The sequence below is a fragment of the Typopeltis vanoorti genome, chromosome 19 (genome assembly GCF_054136105.1).
Source record: "Typopeltis vanoorti isolate ZY-2024b chromosome 19, IOZ_Tvanoo_1.0, whole genome shotgun sequence".
In the NCBI taxonomy this organism is placed as follows: domain Eukaryota; kingdom Metazoa; phylum Arthropoda; class Arachnida; order Uropygi; family Thelyphonidae; genus Typopeltis; species Typopeltis vanoorti.
Window position 1 is genome coordinate 51430645 of NC_143567.1, and position 26214 is coordinate 51456858.

Sequence of the window (26214 nt, forward strand, 5' to 3'; positions counted from 1 at the left end):
TATTTATTTCGGTGAATAATTAATATACAAACCACTTACAAGACTGAATCAAGAAAATAAACTTATAGGAAAAAAGAGAAAAGTTCTATGCATCTTACATGCATGTCTAACAACATTTTCTCTATTTAACAAAGTTTCATTTGAGACAACAGATGCTACTGTTTGTAGCAGCTGTTGATAGTAGCAATACTATTTAGTACTACCAGCCATAATCTTTAGGTACCAATATATTCTAGCATGCTTCAATGAGCATATAACTAGTACAGCAAACTCACTATTACAAAGAATAAGTGCTGAAAGGTTATAGTGAAGGCAACATGGTATGAATGTTATTGTAAAAGGAAATTTATTTAGGTAGAAATTTATCTAGTAGTGCATATATTTTGTATTTCTCTTTTTCACCAAACAAAGATTTCCATTACTAATTATAATGAAGAACCAAAGGCTTCAATTCGGCGACATGAACTTATTTAAGTTAAGGGATATTATATCCCATATTGTTTCTTAGCCGAATAAGAAACTCAAAGAGTTTCATGCCGAATATGGAAACTATATAAAGTTCGGCGATTCCAAGCTTAAGCAAATACCTAGATAGAGGCAACTGACCCTTGAAGGTAGTGCAAGCTGAGGCAACTCATAGAAACGGTGGAGCAAGCTCCGATCACTATTCTTGATATTTACCCATAATGTGAACTTAACTCCTAGGAGCTGTATTATTGTTCAACATCATGAGAGAAGGTCACTATCCAGACCGGTTTCGACCTTTTTTGAGGTCTCATTAGTGAGTAGGTAGACCAAGTTAATACCAAGTTTGTAGCGAACAGAACTTATATCCCTTCTATGAGAATTGCCAAGAGGTGTCCTCTTAATTTCCTAATTATAATGAAGAGCCAAAGGCTTCAATTCGGTGACATGAACTTATTTAAGTTAAAGGATATTATATCCCATATTGTTTCTTAGCCGAATAAGAAACTCAAAGAGTTTCATGCTGAATATAGAAACTATATAAAGTTCGGCGATTCCAAGCATAAGCAAATGACCTCTTGGCAATTCTCATAGAAGGGATGTAAGTTCTGTTCGCTACAAACTTGGTATTATTAACTAGGTCTACCTACTCACTGATGAGACCTCAAAAAAGGTCGAAACCAGTCTGGGTAGTGACCTTCTCTCATAATGTTGAACAATAATACAACTCCTAGGAGTTAAGTTCACATTATGGGTAAATATCAAGAATAGTGATCAGAGCTTGCTCCACCCTTTCTATGAGTTGCCCCAGCTTGCACTACCTTCAAGGGTCAGTTGCTGCTCTATCCAGGTATTTGCTTACGCTTGGAATCGCCGAACTTTATATAGTTTCTATATTCGTATTTTCCACCAATACAGTGGAAAAGCAATTTACTGGTTGGATAACTGAAGGTATAATTATGAGGCTGTACTAGAAAGTGGGTGATATGACTTATAGGATTAGTTAACTGAAGATTCAGTCATGCAAGTTGGATAATTGGGAGATCACTGTATATAAAACATAACAGACATAAAAACTTACCTAATTTCAAATCTTCATTATTGTTTTGTAAAAATCCTGAGAGAAACTGTTTGCCATTGTGAAGAGAGCTTATTATGATCAAGACACTTAGCATTTCAAGCCTATCAATCTCTAGATTCTGAGCAGAAATATATATATATATATATATATATATATATATTTCTGCTCAGAATCACTTAAGAAATAATTTGCTAAAGTTTTGAAGATTGATGAGGAATCTACTCTGAAAGCGCCCTGTATATGAAAATCAAACTCACATTTAGATCTAGTTAATGTATTCGTTACATTTGGATAGCAAAGAAAGTATTTGCAATACATCAAATACATAAATTTTGCAAACTCCACTACAGCAACAAAGCAATGATTTAACTTTATGCATACTGATCACCAAAAATATAATATCTTAAATGTAATTTCAATGTTCTATAAGAAAAACTGGAAATCTAGAGAAGGGGGGGGGGGGTGAGAAAAGCTATACTGAAAGCAAGAGCAGGAGGTCTCCAGCCTAAATCACAGTGTCAACAGGTATGCAATATACTTCAACATTTAAATATACAAATGCAGATTTTTTTTTCCCCTTTGTACATACTAAAAGAGAAAAAGGAGGAAGGGGGTTGAATGCAATATAATACATGTTATATCTCAAGTAGCTAATAAAAGTAATTTCATAGAAAACTCTTTTAATAGGATATTTTATAATAAGTAAAAAGTAAGACTCCATTGTTATTAGATGTTTGTCACTTTTTATTTTATGCAATTTATTTGTATTTTATTTTTTTATTTTTAAAAAAAGACAAGCCTTATAAACTCAAGGAGCTATACAAGAATGTCTAGAGCCAGCTTTTACAAACATACCTGCAGTGGGAATTGAACCCACAACCTGCTGGTTGGAGAGTGGGCATGCTATACACCTGGCCAACCAGGTTAATGTTTACATATAAACATTAACCTGGTTGGCCAATTATCCAATACAGCAGGAAAGCTTTTTACTGGCTAGATAACTGAAGGTATAATTATATGAGGCTGTACCAGAAAGTGGGTGATATGACTGGGTTAGTTAACTGAAGATTCTGTCATTTAAAAGTTGGATAATTTAGAGATCACTGTATAAAAAACATGATAAACATAAAAACTTACCTAATTTCAAATCTTTAATATTGTTTTGTAAAAATCCTGAGAGAAACTGTTTGCCATTGCGAAGAGAGATTATTGTGATCAAGACACTAAGCATTTCAAGCTTATCAATATCTAGATTTCTAAAAGAGGGTGACAAAGTCAACCCCAGTTCTTCATTACATAACAGAAGCCAATCTAAGAGTTGCAAATTATACCAATACTTTATATTTGATGTGGAAGCACTATTAAGGGCTTTAACAGGTGCAGAAAAGTTCTTTAAATACATTCCTAATGTGTTTAGCGAAGCAGCAGAAGGACGAATGCTAGAACCTATATATCAATAAACAAAATAAATAAATATATAAATTATTATATACATTCAAATATCAACATCTGTCAAATTGCTCTTTAACATAGTATACAGGAATAATCTGCAACAGTTCAAATTTTTAATAGTTCAACATCTGTTATACTAGATGAAAAATAATACAGAGGCTGTTAATTTCACATTAATTGTCTTAGTATCCTCCATAATGTAAAGAGCTTCCTTTTGCTTCCTTCCTGCAAGCTTTTGAAATCAGATCCGATAGAATAGGGTGGTTAATCCTTATTCCTGTAGTATCCTATGTCAGTAAACTGTGTGTGTTGTCTGTTTCATGGGACAACAAGCCCAAGTTTCCAGAAGGAAATACGCTGCCATGTATGAGATCGGCTAACTCACACACTTCATTTTAGACATTTGTAGAAAATTTGCACCAAATTTAGTTCAAAATATAACATCACCTACATAAGTAGAGCAGAGTTGAATATTTAAAATTTTGATATCTGTTCTAATGCCACTGTCTTTCATAATATGATCCATATAAGTGACGAATAATAATGCAGAAAATTCCTTGTCATACTAGTGATTTCACATCAAATCACATTCCTGTGAAAATCAGCAATAACAAGACAAAAACAATGAAAATAAGCAGAAACATTAAAAATATCAACTCCATCATGAATGGAGAACCTATAGAACAAGCAAAACCTTTCAGCTACTTAGGCACAATTTTTAGTGAAGAAGGTAAATTAAATATGAAAATAGACAACAGAATAAATGTATATGGAATAAGAGAGAAATTAGTCAAAATACTAAACTAGCTATATAAAAGACAATGTTCAAACCAATTTTAACTTATGGATCTGAGAGCTGGGTTAAAAATAAAACACTTTGACCAAAGACTAGAAGCCACAGATATGAGAGTCCTGAGAAAGATTAAGGGCATGAACAGATGGCAATATCATATTAAAATCGAGGATATTAGAAAAGAACTTGACATTGTTAGCATCCAGAAATGTGTTAGATAAACTTAAACAGAATGGGAGTGGAAAGATTATCAAAACAAGTGTCCTCTGACAAGTTGGCAGGAAAAAACACCCACAGGAAGACCAAGATATAAGTGGATTGATACAGTGAAAAGTACCTCAGAAGACAGAAATATAAGATCTCATGATGTTGGAGTCTTGACAGACAACACATTGATTTGGAAAAAAATTGTTGATAGGAAGTTAGTAATAATGTAAGTTTTTCATGTAGTACTATCATAATATCCTGTAACATCCCTTGAGAGTCATTGTCAGGAATTTCATGATGATCACCTTCCTGTATCTCCAACTGAGTTGAAAGAGGTACTGCTCTGTATAATGTTCCATAACATATAATTGTATGGATAGTTTCTGTTTGGCATTTTATCATATGCCTTTTGATCTGATCCCAACAATCCTAGTTTGGAGTGAACTCATCTTCTTCTTCTTCTTCCCCACCTTTCTCTTCCAATTTTTTGTAGCTTTTTCTTAAGTAGGCTCGCTTAAATCTTACCCAGAGACGATTTAGTACAAAAATCACTCTGTAATTATCAGTCAATTTTAGGTCCCCTTTTTTAAAGATACTTATTTAAAGTAGTATGTAGTACCTATTTAAAGATAGGTACTACAATAGCACCACTCAAATCATCCAGAATTCCAACAAGGCTTTCTGAATTGTGTCACGTAAGTACCTTGTACATGTTTTATACCTTCATATCCAAATCCACTGGTCAGATATTATCTATCCCAGCTGCCTTTCTACACTTCATGTTTCAGATGGCTGCCTTCTACCTGATGAATTGATATGTACTCCTGATTGCATTCCTCATGAATATTTCCTACCATTGTTCTGTCACTGTGGTCATTTAACAATTTTTCAAAGTAATTACTCCAGACATTCAGATTTCTTAAGTTTTTATGACATGTATGTCTTCTTTGATTGCTTTCAATGTACTCTTTCCATCATTTTTAAGCTTTTTCAATAGCCTCCAGAACATTTCACCCCCCTTCCTGATATTTATTTTCTGTATTGTTCCCAAAGTCTTGAGATGAATTTTGTTTATCTGCACACAGCTGAGATGGCTTAGATTTCTCTTGTATTCTCTCAGGTCACCTGCTGACTTAATTGGCAGGAATTTTCTATATGTTTTGTTCTACTCCTGGTCTGCCTCTTTAATTTCATGAATATACCATTATGCTTCGATTTTTCTATCTTTTTGTGTTGCATTTTTCTGCTTGACTTTGATTATTTTTAAAATGTTTGTTGAACATATTTTTCTTTGCAATGTGATCACTTTCATCCTGCTAAAAAAATTAAATGATTACTATCATCATTTATGATATGATCAAATGAAATTTATGAGATGATAAAATTCACTGCACATATTCTTGTGTGGTGAATGAATAGGAAGATATTCCCCATCCACAATAACATAATCACTACCACTTTTCATATTTACTGTGTAATTTCTTCATGTGAATTTATTAACATCTTTATCTTGGAACAGAGTATTTGTGATGACTGGTCTATGTCCTGACTTCGTCCTTCTGACCAGGATTCCTGAATTATGCCATGTAAAACTTTTATACCTTCACATTTGAACATTCATTCCTAGTTGAATATTATCTACTTTGGCTTCCCTTCTGCATTTCAGGTTTCTGAGTTCTTTTTCTACCTCATGTACTCTTGACTGTTCTGTCAATGCTTTTTTTTTTTTTTCATTTAACAATCTTTTAAAATAATTATTCCAGACATCTTTATTTTCAGTTTTCATATTATCTGTGGTATCTCCGATTCCTTTTACAGTACACTTTGCTCCGTCTCTATTTATTGAAAATACTGAATTTATTCAATCTTTCAGAATATTTTACACCTTCCTCATATTTATATTCTACAGCCTTACCAAATTCTTCCCATGACACTAATTTAGCTATTATTAAACATATTAGGTTTGCATACACGTTGCTCGCATTTTTATTTGTATTCTCTCTCTCTCTCTCTCTCTCTCTGGGCATATGCAAACTCACTTGCTATCAACATATTTTCAGTATGCTCTCATTTTGTCTAGGATTTCCACTTTAACAGTTTGGATCTACCGTGAAGATTTTTTTTTTTTTAAATCCTAACAAACCACATGTTTCCCTGGCTGAATCAATCAATGTTTTCTTCAAAGTCTGCCAATAAGTCTCCAAACTTTGGTTCTTGTTTTCAAACTTTCTTTTTTTTTTTTTTTTCTTGAATAATATTTGTATATTTGAATCTATAGCTAAAATCTGAAAGATGCTCAACTTTGATTCTTTTTAAAACTTTCTTACACATTTTTCTTTTCAACATGAGATTAATTTTTATCTTTCTCAAAACTAAATGGTAATCACTTCTTATTTCTAATTCCCTGTATACTGTTGTTATCATCCTGAACCAGTTTAAAAATATCACCAATAATGTTGTCAATGAGATGTTTATTACTTGCATCTTTTCTTCATGTAAATTTGTGTACATCATCACAGTATTTGTAATGACTAGTTCCCATCCCAGAAAGAAATTCAGGTGATACTTACCATTATAATTGGTTTCGCCTTTTTTCTTCAAATTTTCCCAAAAGTTTTCTATATGTTGAATATTCATTTCCAACTCTGCTGTTTAGATCTCCAATAAGAACCAGCTTTTACTTTATGTTAGCTGCCATCTCCACTGACTCAAAAGCCTCTCCTACTTCTTCTTTAGCAGAATGGTCCATGGGATCATAGGCATAAATAAGACTCATCATACTATTTCCCAAATTTAAAATTTGCTAACATTACTCTACTTAAAATTGCTTACTGCTGAAGAAATTGTCTTTATGTTTGGTGTTAAATACTACAGTTACTCTTTCCTTATTCCGATCATAACTGCTGGAATATAATATCTTCAACTTATTCAGCAACGACTCACCATTTAAAAATAAATACTATTTAATGAATTTTACAATCAAATGACTGATATAGAAATCTTCTAATGTTTAAGTATAGCATATAATTATATATTTTCATTAAAATAAGCTACATAAAATGCAATTAAATTACTAACCTGCAGTATAAAGACTATGAAATTCTGCTCTTGGTATCACCAACTTATATGATAACATAGTAGCCAAAATTATATGCCCTTGTTCATGACACTGATTTAAGGCACAAGTCCTAGAAGATCAAATATAATATACTGTACAACTAATATGACTTGAACTTCATATTCCATTATATTATGTATGTTACCCTACACTTCCATCACCCTCATAAGGGACAGTATTAAAAATAATTTTTCAAGTGAGCACAAATGATTAATTATGGTTTAACATTGTTTAATTAGTTTAACTGTTTAAATTTCGAACTTTATTGAGATCTCGTCAGTGGGAGCCAGATCCAGAGTGATGATAAGGTTGAAGTAATGTAGCAGTAATGCAAATACTAAGGCAAGTGATGTGAAGTCATTAGCTTCAAAATATATTGCCCCAGTACTGAAAATACTTCAGGTGCAATGTTTGCTTTACACCTGGATAATGGATTAAACCGAGTATATAATTTCTTGGTATCTTTAATTTATAGTATAACCAAGTGGAAAAACTTCCAACAACTTTCTCTAATCCAGAGTATTTTAATAATAAGATGTTACACCTTTTGGCTACTTGTATATGAAAATATGACATCTGCATTACTTCAACCTTAGTATCACCTCTGGGTCTGGCTCCCACTGATGAGACCTCAATAAATCTCAGAAACCTCAAAAAGGTTGAAACTGGGCTGGGTAGTGACCCTTCCCATAATGCATAGCATTATACATACCTGTAAGGATATGTACTTTGCATTATGGGATACTAAGACAAGTGATGTGAAGTCATTAGCTTCAATATATGAGTTGCTCAGTCCTGAAAATATTTCAGGCGCAAACTTTGTTTGCTTACATTTGGATTAAACCAAGTATATAATTTCATGGTATCTTTAATTTATAGTATAACCAAGTGGAAAAACTTCCAATGACACTGCAATACTTTCAGCTGACTTCTTTCATGGTAGAAATTTCAAATTGTAGCTTTGTTTCTGTATTTAATGCAGAAATGTATGATATTCATGATAATCGATTGATGAAATATGAAATTCATGATCATCAGCATACAAGAAGCTCAGAGAATGTCCAATTTCAAATTAAAAAACACTATGATGCATTAGGAATTCCTAATTTTTATGGGGGAAAAAATTGATAACTATTACATCTTTCACTATTTGGGCCTAGAATAAACAAATAAAATGGTAGGCAACACTAAAATATATTGATGTTGATGATAACGTTATACTTTTAAATAAATCTAGTACAAGTATGCAGATTCCCAGACTAAAATGAATAACTGCTGTAATAAATTTGGTATAAAAATCAGCAATAAAAAGACAATGAAAATAAGCAGGAATACTGAAAACATAAACCACATCCTGAATGGAGAACCTATAGATTAAAACAATAAAACTTTTATTTGCAGGATTTTTAATAAAGATGACAAATTAAATATGGAAGTAGACAACAGAACACCCAAGACAACGAAGCTGGTATGGTAGGGAGTCAACTGAATAAATTTAAATGGAATAAGAGCAATTGGTTAAGATGTAAACTCTGTATACGAGATAGGGTTCAAACCAATTTTAACTTACAGATCTGAGAGCTGGGTTGAAATTAAAAAACTTTAAAGACTGGTGAGAAAAATCAGGGGATGAACAGATGGATGGCATCTGCGGCAGAATCATATTAAAAAAATGAGGATAGCAGGTAAGAATCACATTGCTAACATTCAGGAATGCATGGACAGAGAGCTACTCTAAAGATGGTATGGTCATTTAAACCAAATTCAAGTGTTCTTTGCCACAATGGTAGGAAAAAGACCCAAAGGAAGACAGAGGTGGACCCATCCAGTAAGAAGTGACTTAGGCCCAGAAGTGATGCCAAGGCTGAAGTAATGCAGAAGTCATATTTCCATATACAAGTAGTCGAAAGGTGTCACACCTTATTACTAACATACTCTGAATTAGAGATAGATGTTGAAAGTTTTTTTTTTTTTTTCTTGGTTATACTATAAATTAAAGATACCAAGAAATTATATTCTTGGTTTCATTCTTTATCCGAGTATAAGCAAACAAAGTTTGCGTGTGAAGTAACTTCACGAGGTTAATGACTTAACATTAATTGCCTTAGTATCCTATAATGCAAAGCACATATCTTTACGGACAAGTTTAATGCTATGCATAATGAGAAGGGCCACTATATGACTTTTGAAAATATTACTTCACCCTTGGCATCACTTCTGGCTCCCACTGATGAGACCTCAATAAAGGTCGAAACTGGTCTGGATAGTGGTCCTTCCCATAATGCAGAGCATTATACATGTCTGTAAAGATGTGTGCATTGCATTATGGGATACTAGAGCAATTGATGTGAAGTCATTAGCCTCTATATACAAACAGCCCAGTCATGAAGTTACTTCACATGCAAACTTTGTTTGCTTACACTTGTTAGTGTAAGTGAACAAAGTTATGGATCTTGGATAAAGGATGAAACCAAGAATATAATTTCTTGGCATCTTTAATTTATAGTATAACCAAGTGAAAAAAAACTTTCAACCTCAGTTGTATTTGCAACTTTTGCTATGTATCCTTCGAACTTCAAATTCCTATCCACCATTACACCAAGATCCCTAACCTCATTAGTTTTCAGTAGCATAACCCTGTCAATATAATATGCTGCTGTAAATCTCATCATGCCAAAGAGCATAACTTTACACTCAATAATATTAAACTGACAGCCATTTTCATTTGCCCAAATTTCTAACCTATTCAAATCATTCTGTAAGTCCTGGATATCAGTACCATCCCTGATTGCCCTCCATATCTTTGAATTATTGGCAAATAATTGCACATCTGCTGTTAGACCCTTCCTAATATCATTAATGTATAGATTGAACAACAACAGCCCAGGGACCAAACTCTGAGGTACACCACTAGTCACCTTAAATCTGGCAGATTCATACCACTTTTTGATATCTGTCTGTCAACCATCTACTTATGGAAGTCAAGAGTTTATATTCCAATTCCATATGCTCCAGTTCCATTCCTGAGCTGACACTCAAGTTATAAAAACATGTGAAAGGCCTAGCCAATTCAGCTGAACATTCCTTTAGCAAATGTGTTGATATTCCATCTGTCCCTATTGACAAATTCTTATCCAAGTTATGCAACAGCTCTTCAACCTCATTCTCATACAGCAGTAGCACTGTACACCATGTTACATCACCTGTTGATATATCTTAGCAAAGTGAGCACTCATTAATTGAACAATCTCGTTAGCTTCTGACACTAGAGTATCATCTGCATTCAGTAAAGTTATTCTTCTTCTTCCACATTCATTCTTTCTTTTGCTTGCAGCATAATGATAAAATTCTTTCGTATTGCCTTTCGCCTGTATAGCCAATTTCTTTTCATACTCTGATTTAGTTTTCTGCACAATACTCATTACTTTTCTGGGCTGTGCTTTATATATTTCATAACTCCTCTCAACTCTCATTCTCACAATATTCTTTCCACATGATCTTCTTATTGTGGATTGCTTGCTTAATAAGGTTGCACATCCATTTCACTCCCAGGGAAGCTCTAGGATACATTCAGATGCTGCCTCATTTAAGCACCTTTTCAAAGATTCCCATGAATCTTTGAAAAATCATTACTGACATTTTCCCCATTCAGTAACTGATAGTATTCTCCTAAGTTGATCACAATTGCCAGTTTTGTAGTTCAGCATACTTCCCTAAAAGCATGGAATGATCACTGTCACCACCTGGTAGTAAAATAGTCATATTCTTAACAAAGACCCCCCCTTCTCATGCTATGAACAAATCTAACACTCTTCGATCTCGAGTTCCTTCTTTCACATGCTGCTTGAGAAAGTTGTCTCTCAACAATTCAATAAAGTCCTATTCATTCTTACCATGAGATTTTTCTTCTACCCAATCAATGTTTGAATAATTAAAGTCACCTATAATGATCACTTGTTTAGTACCCATAAGGCTAAATTGGTGATGCACTTCATTGTCCCCCTGCAACTGAGCCACCAGGTCTGTAGCAACACCCCACCATATATTTCATTCTTGTAGCTTTCACTTCACATCAGATAGCCTCAAACTCACTGCTACATAGGACATTATTATCAACACTGTTTTCTTGCATTTCTACTCTAAATGGACTTAAGTCATCTGATATCATTAGCAGTACTCCCCCTTCCTCTCCTGTCTCCTCTGTCATTCCTAAAAATAGTATATTCATTGTACTCGATCTCAGTTACCATATCCAATTCTGATAGCCAGGTGTCATTAATGCGAACAATCTTAGGCCTCAATGTATTCAATACAGCAATGAATTCAACCCCTTTCTTTCTAATGCTCCTGGCATTTCTATATATATGTACATAGACATAACAAATTACCACCTAGCCTATTGTTATAATTAGTTATAATTACAACAAGGCCAAATAAATTTGCAATTTATTTGGCCTTGTTGTAGAACTTTCTCTTTTCCTTCCCCAGACATACTCAAAAGGTTTGAACCCCCCAAAGCATATATTTCCACTCCTTCTCCAGGTGCATTACCATATTCAAAGCTATTCATATCTTTATCATATTTGCATACCATCACACACATTTTCTCCATTTCTCCCTTGACGATCAAGTTTCCCTGACTCTGTGCATTAGGTCTCATTCCAATAAGTAATTTTTCCAGGTGTCTGATGCTAATTGAATTCAAGTCCAGACAGTCCCTCTTATATGAGTCTTTTCTGCCATCACACACACACATCTAAAAACTTGCATCCATTTTTTTCTACACAGCCTATTCATTGAATTATTTGCTATCATTGTCCTCCTCCTTAACTTGGTCCCATTGTATCTGGGTAGCAAACCTACAGTTTTTACTCTCTTAGGTTTCCTTCTTGCTTCTTCCAGCAGACCTTTCATATCCTCTCTCATACTATATTTGTCACAAATTAAATTATTAGTTCCTACAAGAACTACAATTTCTTTTACGTTTAGCATATCTTTAGTTTTTCACCCCTGGGAAGCTAGAAGTAGTGAGTGACTCATTATTATTATTACATTAATATTATGTTTGGATTTAGTTCTCATTAATGTATAAAACATCATAATCACCAATTTTCTGCTATATACTTGAGAGTAAACAGATATTATGGCAGTACTACATGATTTAATTTACTTTATTGTTAACTTGCTATCAACAATTTTCCTCCATTCCTCACCCATTATGTTTAAGTTGCCATGCCACCATACATTACACATACTTAAATGCTAACGGTCACAAATAAACAGATATATATATATATATATATATATATATTGAATCTATTCTATATAAATATATATAGAATAGATGCAATATACAGATGAAAAGGAATCTAAAAAAGTTTGCTAAATTCCATCACAAGTTTTACTGCCAAAGGATCCCTTATGGTAAAACTTAATGCACTGCTAACTGATGATAACAGGAGTTCTTTTAAAATTTTCATTCAAGTTTGCAATTTCAACAGTCTTTATAAAAATTCAAAAATCTTAAAAGTGAGAGAAAAAATCACATAACTGGAAGAGCAGAAAGACAGATAAAAATTCTGGAGTCACTCACCTAAATGGGAAGAATCAGCAAGTATGATTATTTTAAGCATAAATTCAAACAAATAGACCTTGCATGTAAATCATCCCTTCTAGATGAAAGAACCTGGGAGGTAGGGGGAGCTCTTCAAGTAAGTGTGTGTGTGTGTGTGTGTGTGTGTGTGTGTGTGTGTGTGTGTGTGTGTGTGTGTAATATATGTCATTGTTCACATGTGTACACAAGTATGGATATTGACATATATTACATTCTGACTAATACTCCTCTATAATTCTCATATTCAGATGTATTCCCCTTTTTCTTTTTATAAATGGGAACTATGAGAGCTCTACTCCAATCATCGAATTTGACCAACTGATCAGGACCTCTGAATTAAGCAGTGTAGCCACTGCAAAACTTTTATGATGCCATATTTGAGCATTTCAGGTTGAAGTAATTTCATCTATTCCAGCTGCCTTTTCGCATTTCAAGTTTTTGATGGCTTTTTCTTGTCTCAAGTATTGATATGTACTCCTGTTTTCATTCCTCTTGAGAATTCTGTTACTGCTTGTTTTGTTTAACAAATTTTCAAAAGGATTACTCCAGAAATCTGGGATATCCTTATCTTTAATGTGCTTGTCACCTGTATGATATCTGTATGAATAGCTTCCAGAACATTTTGCCACTTTACTGATATTCATCTTCTATAATGTGTTACCAAAGTGAATTTTGTTTAGCTAGATTTACACATAGCTTAGCTTTACATTTTTCTCTAGCTTCTTTTAGGGCATCTATTGATTTCTTTGTTAGGAATTTTTGGTATGCTTTATTCTTTTCTAGGACTGCTTCTTTAACTTCTTGCGACTACCATGGTGTTCTTATTTTTATCCTTGGGGTAAAAGATAAAAAACTTGGACCTAAATGATGGTCACTTCTAATTTCAAATCCTCTGTACACTTTTGTATCCTGATCCAGGACGAAGATATAACCATCAACAGTGACATAGTCAATGGGGGTTTTTCTTATTTCTTGTGTCTTCTTGCCACATGAAAACTTGTGCATATTTTTATGATATGGAACACGGTGTTAGTAATGCAAGCCTGAATAGAAATCTAGTAGATACTATTATTATTAGCCTTTCCCTTTACTCTGAATTTTCATAAAACATTTTTATATGCCTGGTGGGGGATTCAATGCCGAGTGCTGTTTATATCTCTAAGGACCATCTTTTCTATTTTCTTTGTCAGCTGCCTGCTCCAATGACAAATAATTCCTCCAACTCTTCCACAGGAGAACCTTTTCTGGGACCACAGACACAAATAAATTTCACTGCCTATTTCCCCACATAACTCAACTTGAAGCTGTCTTCCAATCATGAAGTTTATCTTTATGTCTGGTGTTGAATGATATCTTCTTCCTTTCCTTGATCGTTATTGCATGAATACAACATCCTATATTTATTATTTAGTAAGATCTCACTGGTTTTTGTCTTTGTCTCAGTAATGTTAATTTCCTTTTTTTTTTTTAACGTGGTTCCCACCCACAAAAGGTTAATTGCAAATCTATAGCATATTTGTACTGTGGGTGGGCTGAGGATTTTTTTTCCCTTCCTTTTAATTAATTTTTTTTATGTTTCTTTTTTGGTATTTTTTTTTTACACAGTTCAGAAATCTGCTCTAGATCAAACATGGAACTTTTTGAAGCCACTTCAGGTCTCAATAAGCAGGGATGAAATCATGGTCAATGGTCTCACAGTAGGCAATGAAATTCATCTTCCACCTATAGATAACCACAAACATCCATGCCTACAGAGAGAGATTCAAAACTGCAGCCTGTTGGTTATAGAGCAGGTATTCTAACCACTTGGCCAACCAGGCCAGCAACTGTAAAAGCAGTACTTTTACAGTTGCTGGCCTGTTTTGCACGTTTGATTTCCTTTCCATTAATACTCCTTACACTGATGGTTCTTATTTTCAATTCTTCTGATGGTGAATTCACTGTTCATCTTGGTTCCCTGACGAAAACAGTGGGAACCACGTGTAACCAGGCAACATCTCAGCCAGCATGAAATCTTATCATGTTGTGCCATCATATGTATTTGTGGTTTAAAGCCAATAGAGAGTACAATCTGGTCGACTAAGTCCCAAGTTGCCAGCCTATCCTCATTTGTTTAATACCCAACTAATGGAGTGCACTATGTGAAGGTAAAATTGGAAATAAGATCAGAAGTCCCAGTCAGTTTACTGCATTCCTTACTGGTGACATGGAAGTCTCCTCCCAATTATTTGACTTTGATCCTTAAGTGATCCCACTGTCTGAATCTACAACCCTTATTTAGTGTGAAACCACTTTGCTCTTCTGAAAGTTTCTCTGCCACAATTTTTCTTTGCCTCTTCTCAAGTATGCTTGCATAAATCTTACCAGGAGCCTCAAGTTCAGGTAAGATTTATGCCTCTACCTACTCAATAAGGAAATTCCTCTAAAGCTCTCATTGCCAGTTTTATTTCTCTTTTTATAGATGGGTACTATGAAAGCTCTACTCTAATTGTCTGGAATTCGACCTTCTGATCTTGCCTTATGAATTATGCAGTTCGGCCATTATGAAACCATGATAACTTCTGAGTTATGAGCAATTGTGGTCAAATATTATCTACTCCAGCTGCCTTGACACATTTTTTTTTCTTCATTTCCACAACTATATCTTTTAGAATCTCTAGAATTTTATTTTAGAATATCTTTTGCTTTCTGAATCCAAAATGAAGTTCCGATTTTTCTATTCATGCGAACAACTTCACTACATTATATAGATATGTGTGTGTGTGTGTGTGTGTGTGTGTGTGTGTGTGTGTGTGTGCATAGCAAAATCATGCATCTTCAGTCTTGAAGTAAGTGTCATCCACGTAGGACACTGACCTTTGTGTATTTTATGCGTATGCATTAGGCTACTTGTGCTTAAAAAATTACTGTGTTTATGAGAATACCCATGGTTTGTTCTAAATGAAAAAGAATCTAGTGATGGAACAAAAACTTAAAAGGGTTAAGAAAGTGAAGACTCTGAATGAGAACATGCAGATTCTAAATAAATGTCAAGAAGTGACATTTATTTAGAATCTGCATATGATTGCAGATTCTAAGTGCATATGGGGCCATAGGCTGCATGTTTGGGATCAATGAAAGTACCATGTGATACATAAGGAAACAAGAAACTGAGATGAGAGAGGCAATAAAGGTGGAATTCTTACTGCTAAACACACAGCTTATAAAAGTGATAAAGTGATGTTAAAAATGAAGAATACACTGCACACCGGGATCAAAGACCAGTATAAGAAAACTTGCCTGCGTACATTGGTATGATTTCCACTAAGCTCGTTCCTAACAACAGATTTAAGCAGTATCCCCCCCCCTCCCTATACCTTTGGAACCTGGGTCTCCTGGGTTCCAAAGAGATAAAGAAATTGTGGAGAGGCTGCAAAGAATATTTACAAAGATGATATCAGGATTATGGAAAGTAGATTATGAGGATAGATTACAAGTGTAAAGATTACAGGCAAGTCTGCTTCAGCTGATCATGAAGATGCTAAGGCTTACCCTGTGTAACTCAAGAAACTAACAACGAAAAGGAATATAAACCTGAACAGGTTTTCATTGCTGATGAGATGGCATTATTGTGGAAGAAGATTCCTCAGTGTACCAGCATATAGCATATGAACAGAAGAAAGCCCTAGGATTCAAAGCAGCATGAGAGACTGGGATAAGCTGCTAGTTTGCAGCAATCCAGAAGACCATATAAAGCCTGGCCTAATTTGCCCAAGAGCTCTTAGAGAACGTAACAAGAATATACTGCCTGTGTACTGGATATGGAATGCAAAAGCCTAAACAACAAAGAACCTCCTGAACTGTTTTGCCACTGCTTCATCCCAGAAGTCAATGAATACCTTGAGGAAAAGGAGCTTCCATTTAAAGTCCTCCTTGTGATGGACAATGCCCTAGGACTCAACTGCTGCACAACTATGCAAATGAAGATGTAAATGTAGTCTTTCTACTCTCTAACACTACCTCCATTATCCAACAGCTCAATAAGTGAGTAATCAAAACATTTAAGGCCAATTACATGAAGAGGTGTATGGACTGAATCATTGAGGCCATGAACAGCGATGACAACCTGAACATCATTCAATTTTAGACAGACATCACCCCAGCTGACAGTTTCTTCCTAAACGCATGATGGAAGACATAAAGGATAAGTAAAAGCCCCTGGAACTTGTGGCCTGAGGTTGTGCATGACTTCAGTCCAGACAAAGTATGAACCATTCCAGACAATCAATGCAAGAAAACCATCAAAAAAATAAAAGAGTCGATCAACATGGATTTATTAAAGTGAGGTCTTGTCTCACCAATTTGCTCTTATTTTATAATAATGTACTACAAGCAAGTTGGATAAAGGGAATAGATACACTATGATACTGTTGGACTTTGTTAAGGCATATGACAGGATACCACTTAAAAGGCTGTTTCATAAACAGCCTGTCGTGTGGTATCCTCTCAGGGAAAACAGGTTTGGAATTGAAGCTACTGTAAGGTTATGCGCTTTGACATGATGAGATTTCAAACTGCATATGACGGTGGTAGGATTATGCTTGGAAAAACTGATGAGGCTAGAAATCTTTGAGTTATGGGGATTAGAGGTAGAAGTTCAAAGGGGAAAACAGGTTTGGAATTTAAATTATTGTAAAGTTAAGCATTTTGGCATGATGAGATTTCAAACTGCATATTGGTTAGATTATGCTTGGAAAAACTGATGAGGCAAGAAATGTCTGAGTTATGGTGGATTGGAACTTGAAGTTCAAAGGTCACAAAGCAAAAAATACAAATACAACTCAGAGATAATTGCAATGTTGAAATGAACATTGACATGTATGGATATGAAGTTGTGCCTCTTTACAAGGCCATGATATGATATGAAGTTGTGCCTCTTTACAAGGTCATGATATGATATGATATGAATTGCACCTGAACTACTGTACGCAGATTTGGTCTCTTGAGTTCCAAAGAGATAAAGAAGCTATGGAAAGGCTGCAAAGAATAGTTACAAAGATGATATCTGGATTATGGAAAGTAAATTACAAGGATAGTTTAGGATATGTGGACTGTAGACATTGGCTGGCAGGAGAAAGAAGGGTGATGTGATAGAGGTCTTCTATAAATTTGTGAGAGGATGTTATAGGATATCTGTTGATGAAATTCTGTATTACATGGAAAGTGGGTAGAGGACAAGGAGGCATCCATGGAAGTTAAGTTTTGGTGTGGTTAAGGGAGTGAGAGCTAGATTTTTCTCTCAGAGAATTGTGAGTGAGAGGAACACTTTGTCTGTTGAAGCAGTAAAGTGCACCTGGTGTGAATGAGTTTAAGAGAAGTATGACAGCTGGTGTGGGCGATGTACAACTTCCCATTATAAGTGTTTGACTCCTTGGAGTATAATAATAATAATAATACTTTAGTTCACCAAATTATAAAACATGCAAGTTTTGGCCAGTAAGTTCTTTTTTTTTTTAAGAATAATGATGAATAATGAAACATTTATTGCAATAAAATTATGGTTAGTAGAACTTAAAAAAGCACTTACTTAACACTAAAATTCCAAAGTTTCTCCCAGGGAAAAGTAATGGTGTTGTTAAAATCCATTGAAGTCAGCTTTTTCTTACTTAAATGACAACGTGCACTAACAACTGCTTGACAGCAGGACAGCAGCCACTCTTGAATGTCAATTCTTTAAGAAAACAATATAGTTAATTAATGGGGCAGGAAGAAAAAAGTATGAAAAATTATCTGTATAACATAAATTGTGTTAACAGTATACAAAACATTACATGACATCTAACCTCCTAATATCTCACCTTCCCATAACTAATTTAGCAAATCAAAACTAAATATTTAAATATCCATATATTTGCAGTTTTACCAGTTATCTGCTGAACTTTAAACTTACTATTTAAAACTGGAGAAGTCCAAAAACAGTCAAAAAAAAATTCTAAATGATTCCAACATAGTTCAATATGTGTTGAGACTGTTCTATCAAGTTTACAACTTTGTACAATATATACTTTAAAAGATTTACATCTTTAGAGAGTGAAAAGTTCACACATGTAAATTTACTTTTCATGGTCACTTGCACTCAGACATTGTGTCAGAAGGATAAGGCAGTATTTTCTAATAGAAACTCAGGTTTTTCATCATCTCTTACACGCAGACTTATGAAAGAATATGCACAATTCTGTCAATTGCATATTCTTTGACAATGAAGCTAACATGTAAGGGATGATGAAATGAGCCAATAACTGAAATAGGAGATATTTAAATCCGTCCTTTTGAAACAAATAAAGAACTGAAACTTGGAAAGTTTTGAAAATAGACCAGAGAGTTTATGAGAATAATCCTCAGCAATGTAAGTTGCCTTGACTTGCACTACTTAAAAGACAGACACGAGTTTTACCCAGAAGCACACATATTCACCTCCTATTAGTGCTTTTGGTTGTAGTGGCCTGATAGCTGCTTAGAGCTATTAGTTAGTTCTAAACAGCTATCAGATTGCTTTACAGCCTACAAGTGCAGACTGTTTATATATGTTATGTGGGCAAGTGTATGGGTCTGCAGTTCATGGTTCAGATACACATAATATGCACCGACAAAATACTTTTTGAGGTAAGGATGATGCATACTCTGATTGTGAAACAGAAGACCAAAATAAAAAAGTGGCTCCTCATTATTGCTGCATACCTCATGAAGTTAATTTGTCTCAATGGATTTATGACCAGTCTATGACTTTTGTGGTGTCAATAATATGAAGGGAACCAAAATATTATGCAAGAGATTCTACTTCTGTCTGACTAATGTATATGGATGTTTTATGAAAATGTGACATATGATATCAAATACAAATTAACACTGTATCACACTGAATCTTCCAGCACCTGCATACTATCACTGCAGTATATTGCAGCAGCACCAGATGATGTGCTACTTCCATTGTAAATAGAAAGTTGCTGTCAGACAAACGCCTTCATGAAGCTATCAGCAAATCACATTTTAAAAATGATCAAAGTCAGGCAGATTTCAGAAGTGAACTGCAAACTAAAAAATGCAAATAATATTCAGGAAAAAATGAAAGAATTTGAAACAAGAATCCAACCTGGAGAATTGAGGTAGACTTTGTCTTCAAAGTCTACTCACTGTTTTTTTAAACAGTGAGTCAGCCAGATAGGCATATGGTGAAACTGTTTACATGAAGAAAACAATCAAACTACAATAACTCAAGAAGAGGATGTCCTAGGAAAGAAAACGATATATAAAAACATCCTGTACTTTGAGAGAATACAGAGAAAAACATAAGAAAAGGAAGGAATACAATAATAGTTCAAGAAAGGGAGGGGGAAAAAAAAAAGATATGGAAAAACTTTGATAAGAATCTAGAAGATGAATATGAGGAAAGTGGCATAATATTCTAGAGGCTGTTAAAGAATGAAAAAGAGTACTGTTAAAAGAATCAGAGATGATAAAGATGACATGAAAACTGGAGTAAAAATATTTTGAATGTCTGGAGTAATTCACTTGAAATATATTTAAACGAAAGAAAAATATCAAAGAACAGTAGTACATATCAATACATGAAGTAGAAAAAGCCATCAGATGTGAAATATGGAAAGGCTGCTCAAGAAGATGATGTTCGAGTACAGATGTTTAAAAACATGATGTCATAAAAGTTTTATAGTGGTTGCACAATATATAAATCATACTTGACAAGAAACCCAAGTGTAAGCAAACAAAGTTGATGTGTGAGTATATTTCACAACTAGACTACTTATATATAAAGGCTGATGACTTCACCACTACTTTAGCAATTGTTGCAAAGTCGTTGTTACCTTCAATATGTCTATTCTACAACTATAACTGGTCCAGAGTATTTTAATAATAAGGTGATACACCTTTTACATATGGAAAACATATGACTTCTGCATTAATTCAGTCTTCGTATCTTCCTGGATCTGGCCCCCACTGATGAGACTTAAATAAAGGCCAAAACTAGCTGGGTCACTGGCAAGGAAATAGCTTTATCTTTGCATGCTGTAACAGTGGTTGTGTGTGTGTGTGTGTGTGTGTGTGTGTGTGAAAGAGGGGGGGGGGGAAGTGGAAGTGCAGATGAGCAGAAGTTGCATTCAATGGCCTTTGCAGGTGAACAGAAAGGGCTCTTTCATTTGTACAAGAGATGAGTGTTCTGTTAGTGGACTTGATGAAGTTGTATTTGGATTTGATTATGGTTGTTTTACATTAATTGCATGCTTCAGCACAGGCAGAGTATGAAACTGAGTGTGTCATTGGCACTCAGCTTCTGCAATAAAAAATTCCACAGAATTTTGCATAAGAATACAAGACATTAAACTGACATCTTCAGACATGATGAAGCTTTGAAATCATGTCCCTCTTCACAAATATTCCACATGCCACAACAATAGGCACTCTAGCCCAAGAATTTCCAGAAGACATAGTGGACCTATTCAAATTTACAATTACATCAGGATACTTTGCATGGAGAGAAGAGCTATACCAACAAGCAGAAGGAACTGCTATGGATTCACTATAATCTTACCTAGTGAATTTTTATGTGGAACAACATCTGGAAGAATCTTTGCTTGACCCAAAACCATCTATTTCTCTATAATACACGGATGACATATTTGCAGTATGGAATTGAACAGAGCCAGAATTCCATTTATTTTTACAAAAAAATTAACAATCTACAACCCCGAATTAATTTCACATTAGAAAAAGAAACATCAAGTGGAATTTCCTGATGTTCATACCAATGTAACCCTGATGGATTGCTTTCTACTTTTGTCTACTGAAAATGGACCTTTACAGGACACTGTATTGACAATGCATCAGCACACCACCCATCTCAGAAATATGGCATCAAAATCCTCAGTGACCAGAGCACATAGAATTTGTTCTTCTGAAGAACTGCTCAAAAAGGAATTGGAAACCATTAAACAAACAGCTCTATTAAGTGGATTGAACCCTATAACACAAAAAATAGTTAACACCATCCAAAGACAACATCAAAGAAAAGAAGTAGAACAACTTAGGACTTCCATAACTTACATCAAAAGGTATCTCTGAACAAGTAGCAGAGATTATAAAAAAAATAGCAACTTATCGCTACAGTTAAATTATGCGTTTGACACATTATCAAATTCATAATCTGTTACCCTCTCCAAAAGACAAACTCTCAACAATGTTGCCACATGGAGTATACCGAGTCCTGCAATCTATTAGAACAGAAAGATCAATCTATAAACGTATTTCTGAACATCAAGACCATATCTAGCTCATCAAACCACCACATAAATGGGACCTGGCACACCATGGAACTGAAAACACAAACCAGAGGATCCAATGGGAAAACACTAAGGTTTTACACAGATCTATGTACAGATATGAAAGGCTATTCAAAGAAAGTACTGAAGTTCTACTTCATAAATCAAACCTTATTTGTAACAATTGCCTTACTATTCCAAAAGTTTGGGAAATTGTTATACTCAATTGTGTAAAATAGATTGTATCATAATAATTAATTATCATTTCAGCCTAATTTGTTAACTCAACAAACACAATTATTTGTACAGAGGGATTCAAATTTGGCACATATGCTATACTGTTTTATTGTTCAAATTCCTTACTGTTGTTCTTCATGCTCCCCGATGATGTAATACGATATGTGGGACAAAATATTTGTAAAATAAATATTGATGACATATGCGAATGTTTACTTATGGAAACTCCACATCCTGCTATACAAGAAAATTGTACATGAAGTTTCAAGTTTGTTAGCAAGAAGTTGTTCAATTTAAACCCAAACTAAACTTTACTTTTTTTTCTTTAAAGATCCCAATTTCAGTAATTATCAAATCATGAGTTAGTTACATGAATACATACAGATCAACAGATGTTGGTATTATAAAAAAAAATACCAACTTATTGCTACCTTCAAACCCATTATCAAATTCATAATCTGTTACCTTCTCCAAAAGACAAACTCTCAATAATGATGCCACATGGAGTATACTGAGCCCATGTTCATGCAATCTGTCATACTATGGAAGAACAGAAAGATCAATCTATAAACGTATTTCTGAACATCAAGACCACATCTAGCTCATCAAACCACCCAAATGGGGCCTGGCACACCATGGAACTGAAAACACAAACCAGAGGATCCAAGTTTTTAATTATTAAGTTGATAAAATGCTTAAAAACAACTACTAGGTAGCTGTTAGTTATTCAATGATCAATTAGCAGGAACATATTTAGATATACAATCAACTTTCACTACAGAAACACTGTTATAACAAACTATCGAAAAGTTCAGTGGAAGTCAATAACAAACAATTCCTATAGTCCCTGTGATTTTCTTTGTTACAAGAGTCAATTGTATATGGGATTTCATTTTGTACAACACATGTAACACCTCATACAGTACTGGATGTGGATTATACATAGGAGAAGAGACAGCCTGTAAAGAGCTCAATGAGCCTTTTGGAATGGTAAGGCTACAGAAACACTGTTATAACAAACTATCGAAAAGTTCAGTGGAAGTCAATAACAAACAATTCCTATAGTCCCTGTGATTTTTTTTGATACAAGAGTCAATTGTATATGGGATTTCATTTTGTACAACACATGTAACACTTCATACAGTACTGGATGTGGATTATACATAGGAGAAGAGACAGCCTGTAAAGAGCTCAATGAGCCTGTATAAATTACACAGTTTTGGTAGTGGTTTTCTCTTATATGCACAAGTGCAAGCTGAATATCATGCAACTCTGCAGTATAATTACTGAAATCAGGTGGGATCTGGTTGGAGATAGTAACATAAGAAAAAAAAAAAAAAGCAGCACAGCCACCACAGGTGTCAGTTCTTGAGCCATCAATACAGATGGGCAAGAAATCAGAGTGAGCTGCTCTGAATAAATAATAATTGCAGGTAGGCAGATGATGAAGTGCAAACCTGCCATGGAGGGATGCTGTTATGTTTGGTGTAGGCAATGTTGTCAACACTCATGCCAACAGCTTACATAGTCTCTTTAATATGCATACCAAAAGGACATATGGCAGTTTGACATGTGTGATACTGAGTTTCTCAATGCACAGAAAAGAGTTTAGTCCATGTAGGATGATCTGGAAGAGACTTTATCTTTAAGGCATAATTAAGAGATAACTGTTTCCAACTAAACAATAGAGCTGGTTCATCTGCTTCAACATAAAGACTTTGAGTGGGTGATGTGTGAAAGGCACCAGTAACTATCCATATACCCTAATGATGGATGGAATCCAACAATCACAAGTTATTCTGTCTTGCAGAACCATAAACTTGAGATCCATAATCCGGTTTTGAACATATAAGTGCACATATAAAGACAAAGCACATATTAAGATAAAGATAGAGTGCAAAGGAGAGTCAATGCTCTCTTGCACTTTTCTCTTAGTTGACAAATGTGTGAAAGGAATGTAAGTTTTTTGTCAAAGATTTTGTCAAACTGTTATTCCAGTAGCAACAGAAGCCATCTTTGGCTTCTGTTGCTACTGGAATAACAGTTTGTCTCATTCTTAATTCAGGACCTAGGTGAAGCGGTGTTTTTGATAAAAGTGTACACAGACACTTTTTTTCTGTTGAAAACCTGAACCCATTACTAAGAGCTTATAGAGAAACACAATCAATTGCTTACTGAAGTTTTCTTTCAATTACCTTCATGTTACGACAGTGACAATAAATTGTGAAGTCATCGACATATAGAGCATTGTCCACAGTGGGAGGAAGCTGTTCAGTGATTGAGTTAACTTTAATAGTCAAAAGTGTCACACTTAAGACAGAGTCTCGGGAAACACCCTGTTCTTGATGATGTGGCCAAGATAGCATACTTCCTACTGACTTGGAAAAGTTCACCCGGACAGAAAGTTTACAAGGATAAAGATTTTAAGGATACAAGTTTCTAAATGAACCAAATGGTCTAAAGTTGAATGATGTCTATGAAAGCCACATTGTATATTGGAGAGAATATCATTGCTTTCTAAAAAATACCAGAAAAGTCTTGCATTAACCATTTTCTCTAATCTAACAGATAAGCTTAGGTGTTGATGGTTATTCATTACTTATTTTTAATAGTATTAACAACACCAAACAATTTTATCAAAAGATGTTTTATTAACTGCTTATATTTCATTGTTTAATTTCAAATCAGCATCATCAGAGCACAACACAGCTAGTATACACAACAGTTCTTGGCCAACAGCTACAATCCCTACAAAATAGATAAAATACTCCATAGCCCCATTATCCCTCCCTCCCTCCCTCCCCTAATACATAGGAACACAACCCTACCATTTCTATTCCCTATGTCAGAGGTACATCAGAAAAGATAGCCAAAGTACTGATGAAACATGGCCTTTGCACCACATTCAAACCCCATGTTAAATTAGCAACTCTGATCCACTCACCTAAGGATAAACTTCACCCTCTAGCCTTTGTTTCTATTGCTGCTTTTTCAGCATTAAAAATTCAGGATATGATGTGTTGCTGAGATTCTGGCAAAATTTTCTCCCAAAGTGTCTGCAATAGCTTTTGGGAACAGCAATAACACTTACATTATGGTCTAAGGTAGACAAAAAGTGTGTTATATCTACCTTTCATTTCTGCATAAGAGGATTTCAGAACAGGTGTAGTGGTGGTTAACTTCCTTTTTGCATCCTGATATATTTTGTTCTGTTTTAATTTTTTGTATTTCTTTTTCCTCTTTCCACTTCTGACATATATGAGAGTAAGCTGGATGATCTCCCTGACAGTTTACACATTTAGCTTTATTTGCAGAGCAAGATTTGTTATCATGCTCTTTACTACCACATCAGGCACAGGAGATAGAGCCACAACAGGCAGTTTGGGAATACCCATATTTCTGACATTTAAAGAATCTTAGTGCATTAGAGATGTATGCTCTAACAGGACAGTTGAGATACCCAGCTTTTACAGATGTTAGAGACTAAGGTGTATCAAAAGTAAGGATGACATTCCTGTTGGAACCAGGTGACCAGCCTTATGTATCAGGATGCACCTCACATCTGTCACTCCCTGATCTTTAAGCTCTGAACAAATCTCCTCAACAGGAACATCAAAGAGATCCCATTCTGATATCACTCCTCTACAAGACTTGAATGTTTAATGAGGTGTTGCTGTGATTGGTATTCTACCCACTGATGCTGCTCCCAGTAGTTTCTCAGAATGCTGTTGACACAATGTTTCCACAAGGATATCACAAAATTTTTTTAATTTCTTAATCGTCTGGGGAGATCTGCCAGTCCTAAACCTTTTTGAATAAAGAAGGGTGACATTTTCCCTACTGGCTTTTCACCTCTTGTATGGATGATTAAAAACACTGATACTAGTATCATATATCTTTTGTTTCTTACTTATGTTACCAAACACTGTATCAACA

The 26214-nt window shown here is 34.6% G+C and overlaps 1 protein-coding gene across 1 annotated transcript in view; it reads right to left on the minus strand.

Moving 5' to 3' along the window:
- Positions 1 to 26214, minus strand: part of LOC150096080 (serine-protein kinase ATM-like) — a 250619-nt gene that overhangs the window by 104129 nt on the left and 120276 nt on the right. The window contains exons 11-13 of the mRNA XM_090409613.1: positions 18297 to 18440; positions 7077 to 7186; positions 2684 to 2992 (exon numbers count right to left, since the gene is read on the minus strand). Of these exons, the coding sequence (XP_090265739.1) occupies positions 2684 to 2992; positions 7077 to 7186; positions 18297 to 18440 (563 nt within the window). The remainder of the gene's footprint in view (positions 1 to 2683; positions 2993 to 7076; positions 7187 to 18296; positions 18441 to 26214) is intronic.